This window comes from Mesocricetus auratus, unplaced genomic scaffold (genome assembly GCF_017639785.1).
Source record: "Mesocricetus auratus isolate SY011 unplaced genomic scaffold, BCM_Maur_2.0 Super-Scaffold_100009, whole genome shotgun sequence".
In the NCBI taxonomy this organism is placed as follows: domain Eukaryota; kingdom Metazoa; phylum Chordata; class Mammalia; order Rodentia; family Cricetidae; genus Mesocricetus; species Mesocricetus auratus.
In genome coordinates this window covers 4,184,269-4,200,380 of record NW_024429193.1, presented here as the reverse complement: position 1 = coordinate 4,200,380, position 16,112 = coordinate 4,184,269, and the positions used below count along the sequence as shown (strand labels likewise).

The 16,112-nt window shown below is 40.8% G+C and overlaps 1 protein-coding gene across 2 annotated transcripts in view; it reads left to right on the top strand.

Annotated features, from left to right (window-relative positions):
- Window positions 1-16,112, top strand: part of Lrriq3 (leucine rich repeats and IQ motif containing 3) — a 96,635-nt gene that overhangs the window by 26,760 nt on the left and 53,763 nt on the right. The window contains exon 4 of one of the 2 annotated variants that reach the window (XM_040751551.1): window positions 7,563-7,696. The exons of the other annotated variant lie outside the window; for it this stretch is intronic. Within the exon in view, the coding sequence (XP_040607485.1) occupies window positions 7,563-7,696 (134 nt within the window). The remainder of the gene's footprint in view (window positions 1-7,562; window positions 7,697-16,112) is intronic. 2 annotated transcript variants of the gene reach the window in all.

The window sequence follows — 16,112 nt, the reverse complement described above, 5'->3', positions numbered from 1 at the left end:
TGTCACCAAGTTCTGACAAGCACACAGAGAAACCTCTGGGAAGGATTTCGTTACTCTGTAAAACTGATCATGGAATGACCAAGTGACTCACTTGCTGCTTGTCTCGGAATCTATCCCAGAGAAATAAAGAATTAAGTCTTGCAATCATAAATTCTTCATGAATGTCTTGGACAGTTTCTCTATACCTGCCTAGCCTTTGATTTTTACTATTAAAACACCAGAAGGAGGCTACTCATGAAAAAATGGGGCCATTTAACTCACTTCCGGAAGCTAAAGGGATTCTGTCATCCACCTCATCGTGAACGGTGTAGCCCCACCTGTCAGGGAAGGTTACACTAAAAACGAAAAGCAGAGAAGCATGGGTGAGGGCAGACTCAGATTTCACAGTGATCTACCCAAACCTGTCCTGTCCCTTCTGTGGGCAGTGTGGTGATTTGAAGACCCTGTTAGGCAACAGCCTGTAAAACCTTCACCTCAAAATGCCACATTAGAAATAAAGTCTTCAATACCTAGACTCTCAAGGGACAAACCTCCAGTCCTCTATGGTTACCTAGTAGTAACCTCCATTGTCTGTCTTTCAGACAGGCTTTATCTGTACAAGCAAGATAATCACCATACACACCCCCTCCCAGACACAGCAAAAGCCCAAATGGATATGGTTCCCCAAGCTGATCCACCCTTAACATGTGGTGCCATTCATGGATATGTCTGTAACAAGCTAGGTGAGCATCTTGAAATGGTGTGTGAGCTGTGTGTGTAAAAGTATCTCATAGGAAAACAAAATATGTATTGCCTATCACAATCTACATTCCCTTTATTCTGTACCTCCTGTGTTTTATTCCATGCCCTTAAAAGGATGGAACCCCCCCCCCCAGTATCTGTGTGTTAGCCAAGAGGGTTTTATAAACCTCATTTAAAATGCTAAAAAATTCTTTCTTGTAAATAAGTAGAATTCACACAATCTCACCATCTTATATGGTGAACATATTATTCAAATGAGAATATGCTTTTCAAAGGAATAAACAGGTAAAATAGGTATGAGGTATAGTTTTATTTTATTTAAAACAAACATTTATGCTTATGTTAGTATGTTTTATAGTTTTCAAATATCCTAAGAAGTAGTGAGCCATGTTAGGGTATTCTGATGGAAATCCCCTCACAGACAGAAAAAGAAGTGGCAAGCCTTACTGACCTGATACACATAGAACGAAAACTATTCATAACTACGGAAGCTACTTAGAATAAGAAATTGATTGAAAATGATTCCATCTTAGAGTTTTATAAAGTTGGGATAGCATGTGCTTTTTAAATTAGTTTCTAAAGCTTTTCCTATTGTCAGCATGTAAAGTAGATTCTATTGGAGTCATAGGACAAAGCCTTATTATTTTCTCTTGAAATGCCTCTCTATACTTTATGGCAGCATTAAACTAATCTCTACCACTCTGCATGCTATTAGGATAAAATTTTCATTATTATTGTACCACCTCTCTTATCTTATTGATTATTGATATTTCTTCTTACAGGTATATGTGCTTTGCCAAGATTTCATTATAATCCTTTCGTTAGACGGGATAGCATCAATAATCTTTTTAGCTAATGTATTGATGTCAGAGCTTATATTATATTGAGCAAGCTGCTTACTCAATGCCTCCTTTAATTTTGTGATAATTATGTATTCAGAAGTTTCAAAAAGCCTGAATCAATGTCATTTTGTTTAATGCTATGAAACTTTTGATGGTAACCTCAACCTCTGCCCCAAGCACTCCATTAGTGGCCCCCAGTGAGACAGCATCATTTCTGTCTCCATCTTTCAGATCCCAGAAATGGACAGATAGGTTATTTAGCCCATATCAAAGAGCTACTAAGGGATGGGTGTGGTATTCAAGCCAGTCAGCCCTTGTACAGTCAGAGATCCATGGATGGAGGGGATGGCTTTTCCTGGGAACAGCCTTTGTACAGCCAGAGACCCATGGATGGAGAGGATGCCCTTTCCTGGGAACAGCCTTTGTACAGTTAGAGACCCATGGATGGAGGGGATGGCTTTTCTTGGGAAAAAGGATTATTCCACTTGCTTAGATACCAAAGTATTTGGCTTTTGTGTAAGTCAACAATGACATTCTTGTTGGCATTTTACAAGGTAATTATCTGAGTTTTGGAAGCTGAATGTCATTCAGTTACTTTGTGAAAATCTCGAAGAAAGAAAAGTACAAAAGAGTTGAGATATAGAACATCTATACACAAATCTAAACTGTACAGAAAAATTAATGCAAATTCAAGAGGTGCAATAATGCTAGGTGTGGTGGCTTATGCCTACAATGCTAATGTGGCACAGGGCCAGGGATTTGGATCCATGCTGGGCTAAGCAGCGAGGTACAGACCAGGCTAGACTAGAGAGGAAGACTTTGCCTATGATGGCAAATCAAGGAAAAGAGGAGAGAGGAGAGAAAAATAATGGAAAAAATCATGAATACTGGACAAGTATGAAATTAAAAAATATTCAAGCTATTAAATACTAGTTAAAAATAAATTACAAAATAAAAAGAAAGCAAAATAAAAAGAAAGCATTTATAGTTAAGATGTTTTTTAAATGCAAGAAATCTCTGGAAAAATAGAAGTTTTGGCATTGGTATTGAGCAATTGAGACAGCAGGAGGCATTTGCAGACATAGAGGTGTTGAAAGAGTTTGACAAAGTGGAGTGGTAGAAAGTGGTTTAGTGTTTTTGGAGGTCAGGGAGACATGTTTGAGCATGCCAACAACACGGTAGTACAATGTTAAACACAAGGCAAGGAGACAGGGCTTCATTTTGTAAAATCCTGAGGAAATACTTAAGAGTTTTGCATTCTAGAAAATTCATTCTGTGTTCTGAAGAAAATAGCCTGATAAAAGGAAACAAAATCTTGTACATTTAAATTTTAATGAGTTTGTATAAACATCTCCTGATTCACATGTCTGAGGAGTATCAGAATGCCAGCAGCTAGCAGTCTAACGAGGGGAAGGCAGGCATTTACGAAGTGGTTATAGAATTAGGACAGTCAGATCCTGATTGGTGCAGTTTCTAGTTGCTTTGTTCTCAAGGGGACTTAAAGTACCAGACCCATCCTAGCTTAATAGCTTCTCAATTTTTTTTATTAGACAGGGGTAGAAATGAGGAGTTACTGGGAAAGTTTGCTCATGACTTGTAAGGTCTGATTTAGTACATTGGTACAGAAGAGAGCTAATAGAATTAAAGCTTTCCATGGTGGGAATAGATGGGGTAGAAAGAGGAATTAAGGGTTTATTAGCTTTGTTGACATGGTAAAGAGTGGTTTCAATGGCTTTACAGACAACACAGAATGGAGTATGCACTGGTTGAAACAGGGGGCATAATGGTTTCAGCTCTTGATTCATAAGCAGAGAAGTGGAGCTGGAAGCTCATTTTATAGGCTGTAATGTAAGAGCTAATTCCTGACTTAAAGTGCAACAGTGATAGGTAAGGTGGAGAAAATGTAGCAAGGAAGGTGATCGTTAGAGGTTAGCAAATAGAGGTGAAAATAAGTAGGTAAGTAAATAAATAAATAAAAAGCAACCCTTAGCTGTCTAAAGTTTGTTGAAGAACCACACTTCAGATAGAGAAAAGAAGTAGTACTAGGCTATGTATGTATGTATATGTATATGTATATGTATATATGTGTGTAATATATTTAATAACAGCTCATTAAAATAATTAGGTTAAAGAGTAGGTCACAGTGACTCATGGCTATAATCCCTCCATTCAAGAGGTTGAGTTAAGAGGGTCGGAAATCCATGGCTGTCAGGGGCTACAGAGAAAACGGTGTCTCAGAGAGAAGTAGAGGACTGTGGAGATCACTTAGTAGGTAAAGTGCTTTCTGTACAACACATTATCTGATGTTTCAGCTGCAAGAACCCACCTCAAAGCCTGTCAGCAGAGCATGTCTGTGACCCTTGTATGTCTATGGTAATATGTGAGGCAGAGACAGGAGAATCCCGGAAGTCCATGTACCAGCTGACCTGAGTCCAGAGTAGTCAATGATGAAAGAGTCTCAGAACAAGGTGGAAGCTGAGGATCTATACCTGAAGTTGTCCCTAAGCTCCAAACGCATGCACACTCACATACAGGATAACACATACATACATAGCATATCCTCACACATGTACATACATGACAATTTGAAAGAGAGACATAGGTCAGTAAGGAATGGGGGAAGTATAGAGAAGAGGGGTGTTGGAAGAGAGAGAAAGTTGAGTGGGCCAAGAATAGATTGATAGGCATGGTCAAATCTAACTCGAAGGACAGATTACTTAGTGACAAAGCAGTCAATTGATGACCAGGTGCCAGTGATAAACCAGAAGGCCTACAGATGTCTGTCTGTGTAAGTGAAAGGGTTGTTGAGCTATGTAATGATTGTAATTATAGTGTATATAATTGCATTGTGATATAAGCTAGTCTGATTACAAAACAAATGAGGACATGGTTAGCAGATCTGTCCTTTGGAAAGGGGTTGCTATCTATCCCAGAGAGGAGGGCCGGTACATTACAGAGAAGGTATCAGCTCTGTTCTCTATAGAGGTCTTCTGGGACGGTGGAAGGGATTGACTTGAGAGCTTAGATTGGGGGCTTGGGAGGGGGATAGGAGGGCAGGAGGGAGAAGGAACTGGGATTGGTATGTAAAGTAAGATTTTTATTTAAATAAAAATTAATTTAAAAAGAAAAAAAAGTAGAAGAGATGAAGTTGTTGGTTAATGGTGGATGGGAGAATGTTTCATTCTGAGACTACCTCAAGCAATAGTCTTAGAGACTGTATCATGACTCACATCCAGGGTAAACCAAAGTTCTCGTGACCAGGGGAAGGAAAGCATATTTTTGGATCACAAACCTCTTACTGTACTGTAGGGCAGTGGGAACAAAACAGTTCAGCAAATTATCAGTAGCTAAACTATGGAATTTGGAAGATCAGTGTCAGGTCTCAGGTAAACACAAACAGGGATCTAGGAGATTTACATAAAGCAGAAGTTAGAGGAAGAATGGTTATCTGTAGTGAGCCTTTTTGGGATACAAGGAACATTACTGATTTCCGGGACTACTGGGTGTGCTAACTAGTGTTATGTCAACTTGATACAAGCTAGTGTCAGTGGAGTAGAGTGAGCTTCAATGTGAAAATGCCTTCTTTAAAATGGGACTGTAGTCTTGATTAGCAATTGATGTGGGAGGGCCCAGTGCGTTGATATCGTGGACACCCCTGGGCAGGTGGTCCTAGGTTCTATATGAAAGATGGCTGAGCAAACCATGGGGCTGGTTGTGGGGAAGTGCAGCAGGGGGTTGGTAAACCAGGAAGCAGCACTCTTTCATGACTTCTGTCTCAGCTCCTGCTTCCAGGTTCCTGTTTTGTTTGAGTGCTTGTCCTGACTTCCTTCAATGGTGAACAATGATACGGAAGTGTAGGAAGTATGAGCCAGACAAACCCTTTCCTCCTCGCATTGCTCTGGTCACGGTGTCTCATCCCAGCAATAGTCACCCTAAGAGGTTGGGGTTAGTCAGAACTCAAGACTGTGGTGTGTAATGGAGGAGTGACAACAGGTTACTGTCTCTGAAGGGGATGATCAGATCAACATCAAGAAGAAGGAGCTGACTCCAAAGGACTGACACCTTGAGACAGTAGTTTAGCCATGTGAAAGTACTAGGATATCATCCATAAGTGGATGTGAAATTTGATTCACGGCAAGTGTTCAGGGATTTAGAAAAGGCTAGAGGTGTTATTTAGAGAATAAAGCTAGGTGAGACTTTGTGGTGAGGAAACCTCTAGATGATGAAGAGCAAACATTTTGTGCCATGAAATCTGATGCTGACATGTAAGTGGGGTCAGAAAGCTGTAGAAAGCCCCAGTGCTGTGTGTACAGATGGGCGCTGTGGAGTCTCTGCGTTGGCAATGGACAGAGAGAATGGGAATGGACTCACATGTCACTCGGCAGTTGTTAGCTCACTTTTCTCTGTTTCTACTCCTGTGGTGAAAGGAAGTAAACTATGAACCAATAAAAAACTTGATGATCAGTAAAGAATGCAGAAATCTGCAAGGCTTTGTGATTTGGAAAAGGGACTTTTAGAAGGGTAAAACTGATTGAATATCTATTACGAAGAGTGGATTTTGAACACATCAGGACTGACAGTTTTTAGGATTAGGCTGGCTGTGTAGCGGTTTTCTCCTGGGGCAGTGGCTTAAGACTCTGTGCTCCAAGAAAGAAGCCTATTGAAGCTCATGCGCCATGCTTCTGACATGTGTCGTCACACGAGCGCCACGCTTCTATCATGTGTTGTCACGAGCGCCATGCTTCTGGCTGGTAGGATCTATTTCACTCATGCTGGGGTGGACTACCTTTGATGCAGCTTCCCTAGAGTCATCCTTGTTCCTGTAAGAAACCCCTCACCCACATTCCTGCAAATAAACCCAGCAAACCCATTGGTCCTCCAAGTTGGACCTTTGTATTTTTCTATCTGGTTTGAGTAGTCATTGGTTTTCACCTCCTTAGGAATGGTGTCATTCAACAGCGCCTAAAAACAATATAAATATTTAATTTCTAGTGTATTATTATGCAGTTTAAACATGAGTAAAAGTGACTTCTTTCTAACTAGTCAGTGATCAAGGAGACAGAACGAGTCTGTGACCCCAAAGTCTGGGAATTTGCAAAAAGACACTGTTAGTCCCTACAGGAGAGTATCCACCAGCACACCCGAGCTGTGCAGCTTTGGAGAGTTGTGTCATGGTACACTGGGGCCCAGCAGAGGTCACCTTCAGGTTAATAGGCACCAGTTGACACCACTGCTCCCCAGAGAGAAGGGTCACTAGAGTGACGATGTCATGTACACTGCTCCCAGAGAGAAGGGTCACTACAGTGACGACGTCATGTATACTACTCCCCAGAGAGGAGGATCACTACAGCGACGACTTCATGTATTTCTCCACCGGGGAACAGCCTGGGAGAGATGATGCTCCCCAGAGAGGAAGATCACTACAATGACGACGTCATGTACACTGCTCCCAGAGAGGAGGGTCACTACAGTGACGACGTCATGTACACTGCTCCCAGAGAGGAGGGTCACTACAGTGACGACGTCATGTATACTGCTGCCCAGAGAGGAGGGTCACTACAGTGACGACATCATGTATACTGCTCCCCAGAGAGGAGGGTCACTACAGTGACGACGTCATGTACACTGCTCCCAGAGAGGAGGGTCACTACAGTGACGACGTCATGTACACTGCTCCCAGAGAGGAGGATCACTACAGTGACGATGTCATGTATACTGCTGCCCAGAGAGGAGGGTCACTACAGTGACGATGCCATCTATGTCTCCAGACTGGGGAACAGCCTGGGAGAGATGATGCTATCTGGTGTCTTGCATACTGTGCAGAAAACTGAAATTATTTGAGAACACTCAATATTAAAGTGTATTTGCTGTTTATTATGCTGACAAGACTTTGGTGAATGCTTCATTAACTCATTTAGATATCTTTGGTAAATGCCTTAATGAAAGATAAAAATTACTGAATAAAATTTCTCCATACAGGGCACAACCTATGAGGATGAAATTAAAAATGTCAAACGTATAATTTCAAGGATTAATGGAATTCTGGCTCATAATTCACCAGTGTTGATTATTCAGAGGTGGATACGTGGTTTCATAGTTAGGAAGCACTTGAGGTATGTTTCCTTTTCTATACCATTTGTAAGATGAAATGAGATAAAAAAATACCAAGGATAAGAAGTTATAGAACAATTTGCACTTCTGTATTCTCTGTTCTCCAAATGATATTTACACCTGTATAAAGATCAGTAAGGGAAATGCCATATTATGATACATCATCAGAATTTCATGCCTTTATTAGTACTTTAAGTTGGCTATAAAATAACTAATAAATATAACTTTTGTAAATGTTTGACTACGGTATTTTTAAGTTTAAAGATGCCAACCAAGAATCTGTGTTGAAATTCTTTTAGTAATAATCGTAGTCATCATCATCTTACGGCTTTATATATCTATGATAAGATGGAGGCATGCTCTTCTATATAATTTCACATCATGGTAATGTGGAAATAGAAGATATATATATATATATATATATAGTATACACCTTAAAAATGGAAGAAGGCTTTAGATTTTATTGGGATATTTCGTTAATGCCCTTAGGACTGTGTTTTTGTCTCAGAAATGAGGCATCCTCTGGTACTGATATAACATGAAATAAAACCCCTGTTCACTGGACATGCCCACAATTTCAGCGCATGCAAGCAGAATCTGAGTATTGTGGAGAGGGTGTCTCAGGTCAGACTGACGTGATATCTCTTTAAAGTTCTGTTCCATTAGGTGTGTTACATAGCTGCTCAAAGCCAGAATTTCTTCATCTGTGAATGGTAAAGACCAAGGGCTAATGACAGCTCCCCTGTATGTGCTTGTAGGCACTGAATGGTGAATATAGTGCACCAGCACCCAGCAGAAGTGGCCCTGCTTTGTTATTAGATCTTGATGTAAACACACCTCTCCCATTGTTCTCTGGGGCTGTCTGCATTATCCACCTCTGTGGATTTCTCATTCCTTCTTCCTGTGTCCTCCACACACAGCATAACCACTGCAGAGTAGAGTCCTAATTAGGTTATTCACCGACTCCAAATCCTCCAGTGTCTCCAAATTTCCTAGAAACAGTTTCTACATCACATGCCTCTCACCATGCATATTTTACAGTTTATTTACACTGCAGGGATCCGCATCTTTATCTGTTTTCTGTTCAGCCCATTGGTGCTTGAACTTTGAGTGCTCATACATACTTTTGGAATTGATGAACACAATAAATGAAGATACCATGAGAGCTGGGATCAGCTGTTTCTGGATCAGTCTGTGGGATAGGCAATGTTCAGACTAGGAAACACAGGAAAATGAGCAAAGCCAAGAGAGGCATTGCCACAGCCTGAGGTCCCTACCCACCTCAGGGCATTAGTCCTGCACAATGCCTCCTGGCAGTAAGATATTTGCATTTCCTTGAAAGTTTTCTTTTAAAATGCCCAAATGTCATACACCTCCCATAAATCCCATATGTAGACTAAACCTAGAATTATTACCAATCTTCTATTTTTTAGAGTGGAATTTTCCTGGTATACGGATGGTGGGGTGAAGGGAAATCTGCATTTAATGTAAACAAATAAGCAGAGGCCTGTACCTGACTAGCAGCTAGACTGAGGTCATAGGGAAGAAGGAGGAGACACTAGGGCATGGATGTTAACCAATATGCAGCTCATATTTGAACCGGGTCCATCCGCTACTTGTCTCTTGATGCAGTGAGTTCCAGTTGGGCTTCTAGTTTGTGTCTCAGGTCTTTGCAGTGGTAAGATGTGAAGTTGATGGGCAGTCGGCACCTGCATTACACAGTAGAGGGCTGTTGTGTTGCCCACCTGTGCGTGGCTATGAAGAGAAGGGCTGTGTTACATCTGTAGCTTGACATTCTATTTCCCATGTTCTGAGTCCTGTGCACCTTCTGTTTTGTCTTTTCACTCCTGTCATTGAATGTCAGCAGAGGTCTCCAGTTCTTTCAGACATGAGTAATATTTGAAGAGTAACGTCCAGGAGCCAGATGTGTTGTGTGACAGTGGGGATCCTGGCTCCGAAGCCATGTCAAGAAGTCCAGTGTTGAGTGGATCATTCTTTCCATGACTTCATATGCTAATCCACCACACAGGGTTATTCTCTGCCATCACTGAGGACTGTTCTACTCATCCTCCAGTTTAATCCTACAATATATAAAAAAACACGGTCGGAATTATAACGTACACACTACTATCAGCGGCATATTCAATGAAGCCACGGATCTGCTGGGTGTTTCGTGTTTAGACCGAGGAACGCTGCAGAATACTCATTCCATTATCAGAGTGACATTGGCTCCTTATTTAGTGAGGTTATCTCATTAGATTTATGAGTATTTCATCTTAACCTATTTGTATTGGAGAGTTTTCCATCATGTTTGCTGACAATCACACCCTTCCTCATTTAGTCTGAATGGACTTTAAGTTCTGATTCCTATCCCACACTCTCTCCTCATTTCTAAATTTTCCTGGTTCTAGCTAGTGTTGCTTTTCTGAGTCCTGTGCAATTTCATGCTATTGTGTAGTTTATTTCATGGTAATAGGTTGTTGTTTCTTTCTTTTGTTAAAGCAGGTTTTTTTATCTCATGGTCTTACTTTCATTGTCAATGGCAATTCTATTATTCTCTATTTTCTACTTGACCTTTACCATGTACCCATCTGTATGGGACTGGATGGATTTCCTGAGTTGTGAGAAGGTTCCTTCTAGTCCTGAAGCCATCCTCTCTGTGGTGTTGAGTTGTCTAAAATGTGTCTGTCCTTTAGGGACCTGTGGCTGGGATCCCACCATTCCCTTTCTGCTATGGGCCTCCCTCCCATTTGATGTTTCTCATCTTAATTTCATCTTTCCCCAGGTATTTCCTATGAACTTTGCGTTTTGACCTAGAGTTGAGCTTTAGTTAATACCAGGTCTTCATAGTCCCAAACCATTCCAAGCCTTCTCCCCTGTACTTCATCTTTTGTATTGAATGTGGGGTGGATAGTTCAGGGTTCTTCAGCTGTCTCTCCAGACTCTCTGGAGTGTGCTTCTGTTCTCTCTCTTCATCACTTGTCTTAGTCCTTCTGTCTGTCTCCTCCTTTTTGAACCCCAGAGTCTTACAGGTGTCAGGGTTTTTTTAATTAGGTTTATTTTCTTTAAACTACCATCATTCATGCTTTATGTTTTCATAAAGTAACATATTATACTTAAAATATCCTGTAGTTATGAGAGTAACCATTAAGTAAACTGATATTTAAGCATGACCAGTATTTATAGGTTCATTCAAAGAGCTGATTTCAGGTGGTTGCATATTTCTTGTTTATGAAGTAGGTAAAAATATTAGGCATTGTTTCAGAAAGAGTATTTCATTAAAGTAAAGGTCATCTTAGAAAAGACTGTATGATACTACAGTCTGCACCATGTCATTGCAAGTTCCTTTGATAGACAGGGCCATATGATAGGCAGAGCCCTTTGAATGCTAGGGGTTTAATTAATTAGATTTTAGCTGAAGTCAGAGATTTATGATATTTACTCTGTATCCAAGTAAATATTATGAAATGCATTTATGCAATGTAATAATGTGGTAAAAGATAATAAATATATTGAGTTCATAGTGGGAGTGAAATGGAGGTCCTATAACCATTACATTGTAATTTTTTAAAAGCCTTATCAAACTTGATACTGTATCATTCATTTGTTTGACTGATTTGTATATAACAGAGACTACCTCAGTTGTGGTTAAGCAGAGGTGCAAGTTTTGTTTTATAGTTTTTTTTCTGTTAAAATTTATAGTCAAAGAGGCTGAGATCTGTGACTGTGAACAGTATTACTGAGCCCAGATTCTGTAACTTTTACTTTACGTTTCTACCCTGTGTTCCGTCATCAGCCACTGTGGCTCTTCCTCATGATAGCCAGTGGAGAACCAGACAGTTTTCATGTCCCACACTCTCTGATGCCTCTGACATGCCCTATTAATTCCTAAGGAAGTCTTCATGGTCAGTTGCCATACCCGGGAGTCAGCCGTAACAAGCAGCATAATCACATTGGCAAAATGTATTTCCTGTAACATAGCATGACCATGGGAGCAACAGCAGGGAGCAAAGGCCCCATGTGACATCTGGGAACTCATCCTGTCCTGTGTGAAGTGAGAAAAGTAAGACACGGCCGTTTGAACCCCAGACACATCTCACCTGTGCATAGCATAACCCAGCAGGGACATGAGTCAGCCTCTGAAGGGGTTTAGCGGGTTAGTGCACCAGCAGTGGCGGAGGGACAGAAGCTTGGGTCCACAGATACAAAACTTAGCCTCTGTTACTAAAGCTGAAAGGGAAAACGGGAGCTGGACCCTGCCCAACAGTCTCTGCTACAAAATACGTGGAAAGAAAAACACATCATGTACTCTGTAGCACATCAGATTATGTGTGTGGGATGGAGGAACAGTGACACATCACAGATTAAGCATTAAGAAAAAAACCAAACTGCCTTCAATATGAGTATAAATGAAGGTAATGAAAATACAAAAAACTGAAGAAATACAACACGAATATACAATGAATGATAAGAAAATTATATAAAAATTGATAAGCCTGGAATTGGTTCTTTTCAAAGAACAATAAATTGATCATGCTCCAACAAGACCAATAAAATAACGAGAAAGATAGGTAAGGCAGGGGTTGGAATGGCAGATACCAAGCATAGCAAAATGATCGCATTATAACTGCTTTATACTCTCTGGTGAGAAATGAATAGATTCCTTGAAAAAAATTCCATTTCCAAATTTATCAAAGAAGACATAAAAGCAACCAGTATAATCAAAGATATTCAATGCATATTAGAAATGCCACGGAGGCTTCATGCCTAGATGACTTTAATAGTTACACTATCTACTTCTCTAAGTTCTTAGCCAGCAAAGGCTCACATCCTGCCTGATTTTTCAGATGATTCCAAAACTGGATGAGAATACTATGGTAATGAAAATTGTAGGTCAGTCAGTTCAGGAGTATGTATGTGAGATTCGGTGGTACATAAAACGTGTAATGCCTTTTATAAGGTTGACTTAACAGAAATCACACTGAAGGAAAGACACCATTTTCGATCTGTCTGTCGCTTTGTCAGCTGAGCTTTCTATGTCTGTGGTTCAAAAGTTCCGTCTTATTTTTCTCACTTAGCATAGGGCAAGAGGACTTCCCAGGTGACGCATGCAGCCTTTGCTCCCTGTTATCACTCACCCAGTTACCTTCAGGTGGTGTGTGTGTCTGAGTGGTTCCAAGCCAATCAAAGAGGACTTGACAGGGTTCCTCTGGGTATTGATGGGAAGCACCGGAACAGTGTGACTCTCTGTCAGTCCCGAGGAAGGAGGAGCACTTGAAAAGGACCACGGAGTGGTCCTCATTGGCATGACTCCTGACAGAAGGGAGCCAAATACAGAGAATTCAGTCTTAAACAAATGACTGCCTTCCAGAGGTCTGAATGCAATCAGAAACAGACCTCCAGTCCAACTCAATACACAGGTGTCACTAACAAACTAGTTTGTATGGTAGTGAGTACAGGAAAACCACTTCAGTGTCTCAGAAAAATCACCTTATATAACTCAGCACCCCTTAGAGGTTAAAATGAAGTACAGTGAACAAGAATTAAAAGTTAATTTCTTTCTTTGCGTAGGTAGAGTGCTTTGTGGCTTACCCAACGCCATGAGTTTGATCCCCAGCACCACATAAAACCATTTACGGTGGTGTGCATTTGTGATACTAACACATCAGTGGTAGGGACTGGAGATTCAGGAGATTAAGGCCATCCCTGGGCACACAGTAGTTTAAAGGCAATCAGAGTTACATCTCTCAAAAACACTCACCCCCAAACCAAAAGCGAACACAAAACCAAAACAACCCAAAATACACTTAACAAAAAAAGATAGCTCCATTTATGTATTAGACATCTAATGTATTTATTTTCACTCAGAAGTAAAATAGTCAACTAATTTCCCTGAGATCCTCAGAGCATTGGGTTGCCAACTATGATCGCTCTTCTTTAGCACAGTTTGCAAGATCATAGCCATAACCCAAAAATTAATGATATTTAGACATATGAGTAGTTAGGAATTAGAAAAAAAGAGCTGAAAATTAAGAATTACACTATACTCATTTTATGGTTTGTCTTTGAAGGATAGACACATGAGATAAGCTTTTCAAACAGGTACTGGAGAAATGAAGAAATGCATTTCACACACAAACTGTGGGGGTAGGGATATAGACGGAAGTGGTAGTTTATGAATCCATACCTGTGAAGGGACAGAGAAAACAGCATGGAATAGGAAGAGGCTCAGGCAGCAATCTAGCTGAACACCATTTGATCAGGTCATCTGAGTTGTGTAGTACAGGTGTCAAGCAGAAATCGGCTGTCAACATTGCCTTCCATATGCTCAGCCCATGGCTAGGAAAAGCCTTGGGGTAAACAAGAAAGTCCCAAAGAAACGTATGTCGGCCAGCTGTGCATCTCTCAGTGAGCTCCACAAGGATAGCTGAGCAGCCCATGCCATGGCTGCCATCAACTACACAGGGGTTGTTAGGTGTCTTGGTTAGGGTTTCTGTTGCTGTGAAGAGACATCATGACCATAGCAATGCTTTTGAGAGATAACATTTAATTGAGGAGGCTTGCTCACAGTTTCAGAGGTTCAGTCTGTTATCATCATGGCAGGGAGCCTGGCAGTGTGCAGGCAGACGTGGTGCTGGAGGAGCACCTGAGAGTCCTACATCTTGCAGGCAACAGGGAGTTGACTGAAGTCACAGTGCGTGGTATCCTGAGTATAGGAAGCTTCAAAGCCTGCTCCCCCCAATGCAGTGACACACTTCCTCCAATAATCCAATAAGGTCAAACCCACTCCAACAAAGCACACCTCCTAATAGCACCACTCCCTTTGGGGGGCTGTTTTTCAAACCACCACATTAAGAAAGACAGGAACTGAGTCTCAGAACAAAACCACCAAACTCTGCTAACAGAGCAAGTCCATGGTAATTCAAGGATGAATTGTTTTCATAGTATAAGTTGTGTAACACGGATAATGAAAACCTAGAGACAGATAGAGGGGTTCAAGCTGAAGATCAGAGAAACAAAGCAGCCAAGCCAGTAACTCTTAACCTCTGCCAAACTGAAATGGCAGTCCTGTCTCCATCACTCCTCAGAGACAAATGCTCTGAGTTCCTTATCTCCTTATCTCCTCCCTTGTTATATTCCTCTCTCTGCCCAGCCACATCATTCCTGTCTCTGCCTCCTTTGTGCTGGGATTAAAGGAGTGAGCTCTGTTACTCTTTTAGACTGATTCACTCTTGTGTAGCCCAGGGTGGTCTTGGATTCAGAGAGATCCATCTGCCTCTGTCTCCTGAGTCCTGAGATTAAAGGAGTGTGCCACCACTTTGTGTCTCTATATCTAGCTTTGCATTTTGATCTCTGGTGTCTTTGTTAAGTCATAAACAATGTATCACCACAAAAATGTGTCAATGTATGGTTCAACAACAAATTATTAGTCAAAAACACGTTGAGATACAGATGTAGGCAAGGACTCTCTGATAGGACTCCAATGACCATAGAAATAAGAGTGAACATTTACATACAGGATTTTATGAGATTCCAAAACAAAACAAAACAAAAAAACGCCACCACCTACAATAAAATACTCCTTCAAATAAAGAAAGTGGGACGCAGAATGAAGAGACAGGTTGCATAACTGCAAAGAAAAAATTGTCAATTACATATCTCACGGGGTTAATATCTAGAGTACACAAAGAACTAAAACAAACAACACAAATGCCAAGCAATCCAGTGAGTAAATAGGCCAATCCATTGACCAGACAATTCTCAAAAGAGGTACAAGTGACTAATAAACATGTGAAAACGAATTCAAGTTTTTCACCCATAAGGGGACACAAGTGAAAATAACAGTGAGCTTTCATTCTAACCCAGTCGGAATGGCTGTCATCCAAAGGAGACATACAGGTTTTCAAACAAAGGCGGCCAAGAGGCTCCTACTACACCGCTAATACCAGTGTAACCTATTGTAGACACAATGGAAATGAGTCAGAGATTTCCTCAGACTTTCATGACTTAGATGTCCTCTTCCCAGTGATATACTGAGGGACTCTTAGGTAAACCTCTGCCACACAGATACCTGCACATCCCCAATTACATATCTCTAATCAGAATACCCAAAATACAGAGTCTAACCATCCATGCGGTGGATGAAGAAAACTGAATATATTCACAATAAAGGTTTACTAGGTCATAAAAAATAAAATGTCATTTGCAAGAAATGTAGAATTTGAGGTCATCATTTGAGAGGAATAAGCATGGCACAGAAAGATAAATGTCTCCTTCCGTTCGTAGAAACCATGCTCAAAGTGTTATAGACATGAAAACAGAAGTGACACCATTGCTATTTGGAAGAGTCTAGTGAGTGTAGGGAGGCTGGACATTAAAGGGTGTGGGAAGCTGCATATGACCAACATATAAGATATA